At 37.8% G+C, this 7,440-nt stretch overlaps 1 protein-coding gene across 1 annotated transcript; it reads right to left on the bottom strand.

Annotated features, from left to right (window-relative positions):
• Positions 1 to 6,498: 6,498 nt before the first annotated feature.
• On the bottom strand, positions 6,499 to 7,440 carry LOC101657314 (olfactory receptor 1361-like). Its single transcript, XM_030884387.1, has one exon. The coding sequence runs from the start codon at positions 7,438 to 7,440 to the stop codon at positions 6,499 to 6,501; it is 942 nt and encodes a 313-aa protein (XP_030740247.1).

The following is a 7,440-nucleotide window of genomic DNA, read 5'->3' as shown; positions in this document are numbered from 1 at the left end:
GCACACGAACAGATTCCACATGAGCACAATGAGGCGTTCTGGAATTCCCATTCTTCTCAAGGTATTCACCGTTTTTTATGATCCACACAGTTGAATGCCTTTACATAGTCCGTAAAATATAAGTAAACATCTTTCTGGTATTTTCTGCTTTCAGCCAAGTCCCATCTGACATCAGCAATGATATCCCTTGTTCCACATCTTCTTCTGAACCGAGCTTGAACCTCTGGGAGCTCTCTGTCAATGTACTGCTGTAACCGTTGTTGGGTGATCTTCAGCAAAAACGTATTTGCATGTGTCATTAATGACAGTGTTCTATAATTTTTGCATTCTTTTGGGTCACCTTTCTTTGGAATGGGATACAGATAATGGATCTCTTCCATCAATTGGCCAAGTAACTGTCTTCCTAATTTCCCGGCATAGATGAGTGAGTACTTTTAGTGCTTTATTAGCTTTTTGAAACATTTCAATTGGTATGTCATCAACTCCTGGGGCCTTGTTTTTGGCTAATTCTTTCAGTGCAGCTTGAACTTTTTCAGTATTACTCAATCTTGCTCATATGCTACCTTCTGAAATGGTGGAATATTGCCTAGTTCTTTTTGTACAGCGACTCTGTATTCCTTCCATCTTCTTTTGATGCTTCCTGCATCATTCAATATTTTGTCCATAGAATCTTTTCATATTGCAACTCGAGACTTGAATTTTTTCTTGAGTTCTTTCAGTTTCAGGTATGCTGAGTATGTTCTTTCTTTTTTATTTTCTAATTCTAGGTCTTCGCATATTTCATAATTGACTTTCTCTTCTCAAGCTGCCCTCTGAAATTTTCTAGTCAGCTCTATGACTTCATCATTTCTTCCAATTGTCTTAGCTACTCTATGATTAAGAACAAGTTTCAGATTGTCTTCTGACATCCATGTCAATATTTTCTTTCTTTCCTCCCGTTGTTTTAATGACATTTCACTTTCTTCATGTATGATGATGTCACACATCAGGTCTTCTGTTAATAGTGTTCAATGCAGCAAATTTGTTCTTGAGATGTACTCAAAATTCAAGTGGGATAGACTCAAGGTAATATTTCAGCTCTTGTGGACTTGTTTTCATTTTCTTCAACTTCAACCTGAACTTACACTATGAGCAATTGATATTTTTCACAGTCAACACTTGGCCTGGTTTAAGCTGCTGATACTAAACTTCTCCATCATCTCTTTTACAAATGTAGTCCATTTGATTTCTGTGTATTCAATCTGGAGAAGTCCATAAGTATAATCACCATTTGTGTGGTTAAAAAAAGGTATTTTCTATGAAGATATCCTTGGTCTTTCAAAATTCCATCATTTGATATCCAACTTCGTTTGTATCACAAAGACCATATTTCCCAACCATATTTCCTTCCTATTTGTTCCCAACTTTTGAATTTAAATCTCCAAAATTATTAATGCATCTTGTTTGTATGTTTGATCAATTTCAGACGGAAGACATGGCAGAAATCTTCAATTTCTGCATCATTAGCTTTAGTGGTTGGTTCATAAATTTGAATAATAGTTGTATTGATTGAATTTTCTTGTATTCAGATAGATATTATCTTACCACAGACAGAATTATACTTCCAGATAGATCTTGAAATGTCCTTTTTGACAATGAATGAAGCCCCATTCCTTTAAAATCTTTCATACCCAGCATAGTAAATCTTGTGATTTTCTGTTCAAAATGACTAATACCAGTCCATTCCAGCTCACTAACAACCAGAATATCAATCTTTATGCATTTAGTTTAATTTGGCAGCTTCCAATTTTCTTAGATTCATACTTTGTACATTCCAAGTTCCTTTTATTTCCTTTCCATATAAGAATATATAAATCTGTATGTATTTTAGTGTATATATTGTATTCCCTTATAAGAATCAATTATAACCTGTGTAGTTCATTTCCTTTTGATAAATTCTTGAACTCTTTCTAGTTTTCTATCTTTTGTATTTACACAAATAAAAATTCTTCTATATATCTATTCTTCTAGTCTAGATCTATTCTTTGACATCATATTTCAGGTATAATTTTCCAGATATTGGAAAATTAACTGGCTTACTCAGCTCTTGGACTCAGAACCAGGTCTAAGCCAGGTCAAACTTAGAAATATAGGCTTGAATGGTAAAAAATGTGACAGATAAAGTTCTAGATAAGATATGATTGCAGAATAGTTCATGGAATTCTTAAGACATGATCTGTTGGCTCCATTTACACTCCCAGTTTCCCACACTGTGCTGATGCTATTCCAGCTAGACTTCTGGACTCTTGTTTTATATATTTTACATTGAAAAACACACAGACATATACAAGCCTAACTCTGCTACTATATGCAACTCTGCTTACATTTTTCTGGCTATCTCTTTTGTAGCCCCTAAAGAAAAGAGAAATAGCTGATTACTACTGACTTTATCTCAAACAAACTGATAGATATAAGAATTATTCTATTATCCCTGTATCTGGAAGATTGAGCAAAGGGAGTGTCTTAGGCTGAATTTTTTAGAGAAGCAAAACTAGTGAAGCTTAAGTGTGTGTGTGTGTGTGTGTGTGAGTGAGAGAGATTCATACAGTGAATTCATCAAGTGGGCAACAGTCCAGCAAGAGGTGAGACCCTGAAAGATGGAAGACGTGGAGAGTCAGGAATATCATGAGGGATGTGAAGGATGTGGAGTGAAGAACACTTAGATTGGTAGTATCAGTGGGGATGAGGGAACATGATACCCAGCATGGTTCCATCAATTGAGATAGGCAATATAGACTAGAGAGAAGTATGTGGTGTGCTTGTTTGCTTGTGAGTCAGGCTGTGGAGGGGGTAGAAGCAACAGGAAGTGTTGAGTGTGAAGCTGCATAAGATACCCAGGAAGAAGGTCCTAAGAGTTGGAATATTATGGGTATATAGTCCAGGTGTGGTCTGGTTTATATGGTTTCAGAACACCAGGATCATATTTACTTGTAGATAGGAGAGTAGATATAATTGTCCAGAAGAGTGTGGAATGATAAGGAAGACGTCTAAGAGTAAACCCCAGGAGGACATGAATATACATATATCTATATCTATATATGGATATAGATATAAATAATAGAGAAGGAGGAGGTGGTGACAAGACAAATGAGGCAAGGATACAAAGAACAAGAAAAGACGAATGTTTAGGATCAAGTTTTGTTTGCTTTTTCTCTTGGCTTAACAGTTACCAGGAGTGAAGGAGGAAGAGTTTTTGTTTAGGGGGTGTTGAGTTTATGTTAATGGTGGTGGGATAATTTGGAAAAGGATATCAATAATGGTTTTACAAAATGCATAATTCAGATACTGTGATATGGAGTTAGCTTACATTGGCCCAGCATCCCTCTATCAACAGGGCTTTAGAAAATTAGTACCAAGGGCTAATCAAAGACAATATTAATGGAAGATTGTTATGCCCCAGGGGGATGATTGATAAGCTTTTCTACCATAAATTAACAAGGAGGTTTAGAAAGGGAGCCAAAGGCAGATAAAAACAAACAAACAACAACAACCAACAAATATATAGATCCAGGAATGGGTTTTGCATTTTCACTGAATTCTAGCTCCAATGTAAGAACAATTAGTTCTTACATCATAGCCCTGCTCAATAGTCACCCTCAGGAAGGGAACACAGAAGATATGGGTGCTATAGTAAAATGTGGCGAAGAAATTAGGTGGTGCCCGGCTATCAGATACAATAGTGTCTGGGGTCTTAAAGGCATGTCTCCAAACAAGCAGCCATCTAAGTGAGATGTCAACTAAGTCCACATGGAAGAAGCACACCATCATCAGTCATCAAAATATTACAAATCATATAATTTGAAGTGTAAGGAGGGGTTAGTATCAGAGCCTAAATTGGGAGAATCCAGTTTGCAGAAGGCTATGGAAGACAGTGGTCACCCAAGATACATTTGTGGGAGCTACATAGGAAATAAGTCTCTGGTGATCTCTCTCTGTCCATAAATAGAGGAATGGAAGGAAAGTGGTTATTAAACAGAGTGCATTAGAGAGGTGAGTATAGCAGATCAAAGGGATAAACCTGACTTGAACAGTTAAAACTTTGTCAGTTGATCTCCCTCTCTGATGCACGCTGCACCTCATCTGGCTTTCAACATTTTCTGCATTTTTGTTTTGTTGTGTGTTTGTTCATATTAAGGTTTATCTCAGAGGTGTTATGTCATTAGGGGTCACCCTCTTGAATTTGTGTTAAAGGGACAGCAAGTAGAAAATGAGTGTTTTTTTGGGGGTCGGGGTATAGAGTGGTGGTAGGTGGGTGGTGGTGGTAAAAGGGAGTTGATGTCAAGGAGTCCAGGAAGAAAAATAATATTTGGAGACTGATTGTGGTAGCAATTATATGATACTGCTTGATGTTATTGAGCTATGGAATAATATATATGTGAACTCCCAATTAATAATAAAATTTAAAAAATGGTGTATAACATAGACAGTATAATCAATAGCACTGAATTATACATGTGGAATTGGATAATGTTTTGTTATGTATATCTTTGCCACAATTTAAAAAAATACACAAATATCAATGAGTACAAGGAAGGAGAAACTGTTCTAAAATCGTGATAATGACTGTATAACTATTCTTGATAGGCTTCAACTACTGAATTGTATAATATGTAGATGAAATGCCAATAAAACTGTTAAAAAAAAGAAGCCAGGAGACACAGGAGTTTTTAAAAAAATCATGATAAATAATAACAGATGCACAGAAAAATCAAATAAGATGACTGTGTAATGTATTTTACAAAATTAGGTTTCAAATTGAATACTAACTAGTGCTTTCAATAAGTAGCTAGTAATATGGCAAATGGATTAGACCTAGTGGCTAACCCATGGTATGGTCAGACAAAATAATGTCCACTGTTCTTTATTGTGGTCACACTGCTGCTGTTCTTTGGGAGGATTTAAAATAGCCCAATATTGGCACAAGAAGAAAAACCAAGATCAGTATAATGGAGAAGCTAAAAATGGATTTATTTCTCTCTCTATATATGAATTTACAAAGTGTTTTGGAGGATTGAGTTGGTCATGGAAGAGGTCACAATCCTGGCTCTTGCAGGATCTTGAGCCTATTACATAACATTTTTTGAACCTGGGGTGATGGGAAATGATAGCAATAATGATGCTTGCCTTCTTGTTGTAATTATGAAAATAAAGGGTTTTATCAACCACTTGGTACATAATAACTTCTCAACAAATTATTAGCTTTTTTGCGGATAAGAAAAGTGGTATTACAAATCAGTGAAGAGAGAGAACTTTATTAAAAATGAACTGGGACATTTCACTAAATATTTGAAAAAGTGAAAATAGTGCCATCGGCATGAATTATATAAATGTAGAACTTAAATATGAGAATGAAATATACTGACCATTAAATAATGACAGAATGAGTAAGAAAACCTAAGGCATAAAAGAAGTAGAAGAAATCATAAATGTTTTCTAGTTGTGACTACATACAAATTTAGATGATTTTATGTATCACAAAAGCCCTTTCACAAAATTAAAAGTCAAAGTATAAACTAGGACAAGCTCTCTGAGGCAGGTATGAAAAGATTATGACATGCCAGGTTGCAGTATAGCACTGATGAAACACACAGCTTTTCTCTAGTTCTTTAATGCTTCCTTCCTATCACTATCATGATCCCAATTCTACCTTACAAATCTGCCTTGAGCAGAGGATGTACACTGGTACAGATAAGAGCTGGAAACTCAGAGAATCCAGGACAGATAAACCTCACAGGATCAATAATGAGAGTAGTGATACTAGGAGAGGAAGGGGAAAGTGGGGGAGAAAAGGGGAGCTGATCACAATGATCTACATATAGCCCGTTCCTTGGGGGCCGACAACAGAGAAGTGGGTGAAGGGAGATATCGGTCAGTGTCAGAAATGAAAAAAAAATTACAAATTAACAAGTGTTCGTGAGGGAGGGTGGAGGAGCGAGGGGAAAAATGAGCTGATACAAAGGACTCAAGTAGAAGGCAAATGTTTTGAGAATGATGATGGTAACAAATGTACAAATGTGCTTGACACAATGGATGGATGTATGGATTGTGATAAGAGTTGTACGAGCCCCCAGTAAAATTATTTTAAAAAGAAAGAGAGCATGAGCTCATTCAAACCTGCATCTAATTACTCAGCAATTCCTTTCAAACTCAGCAGAGGGTGCCATAGTTTTATGAAACACAACTAAAATGATGGTCACGTGAGCAAAAGCCGCTTCAAACGCGTTGGTTGACAGGCTAAAAAGCTCTACTACAAAGAAGGAAACAATTAAAATGCCAGAATACCTTGACATACAAAAAAAGGATTATGACATGCTCCATAAATATTACTTAACCATATATTACTAACACAATGTTTTTCAACCTCCTATTTAATAAAAAACAATTTAAGAAAAAAAATTGGCTAGAAGATATGATGGACAGTTTAAAGAGTAACTGTTTCCTGGTGTTCAGAATTTTTTATCAATATCGCACAGAGGAAAATTCCATGGAAATCATTTTTCTCAGAGCCCCTTTCATGTCCTTGTTCCTGAGGCTGTAGATGAAGGGGTTCAGCATAGGGTTCACCACTGTGTACATCACAGTTGCTGCGATGTCTGTCTCAGCTGAGTGGGAGGATGAAGGGTTGAAATACACAGCAATGATGGTGCCATAGAAGATAGAAACCACAGCCAGATGGGAGCCACAGGTGGAGAAGGCCTTCCATTTTCCTTTTGCAGAAGGAACTCGCATGACGGCACAGGTGATACAAATGTAGGAAACCAGGACAAAAACAAATGGCATGATCATGATCAGGCCCCCTTCAATAAGAACCATCATCTCATTGAGGTGTGTGTCAGAGCAGGAGAGTATTAGGATACTCACGTCACAGAAGAAGTGGGGGATCTTGTTGTCTGCACAGAATGAAAGTGGAACCATCAGTAGGGTGTGCAGCAGAGCATTCAGAATGGCAATGCCCCACGATCCAACCACCAGCAGGGCACAGAGCTGAGGGGTCATCTTTGTTGTGTAGTGTAAGGGGTGGCACACAGCAACATAGCGATCATAGGCCATCACAGCCAGGAGGAAATTGTCCATGTCGGCAAACACAATGAGAAAATACAGCTGTGTGAGACACCCAGCGTAGGAGATCATCAGACTCCCAAGTATGTGATTGCTTAGGATTTTGGGGACTGTGGTGGAGGAGAAGCAGACATCCACGACGGACAGGTTGCTGAGGAAGAAGTACATGGGGGTGTGCAGGCGGGAGTCTGTGCTGATGGCCAGGATGATGAGCAGGTTGCCCAGGACTGTGGCCAGGTACATGCTCAGGAAGAGCACGAAGAGGAGCTGCTGCTGCTGGGGCTGCCTGGAGAGCCCCAGGAGGAGGAACTCGGAGACACTGGACTGGTTTTCCCCACTCAT

The sequence above is a fragment of the Echinops telfairi genome, unplaced genomic scaffold (assembly GCF_000313985.2).
Source record: "Echinops telfairi isolate 266 unplaced genomic scaffold, ASM31398v2 ScPeMD7_5;HRSCAF=22, whole genome shotgun sequence".
NCBI classification, from domain to species: domain Eukaryota; kingdom Metazoa; phylum Chordata; class Mammalia; order Afrosoricida; family Tenrecidae; genus Echinops; species Echinops telfairi.
This window is presented reverse-complemented; position numbering and strand designations above follow the sequence as displayed.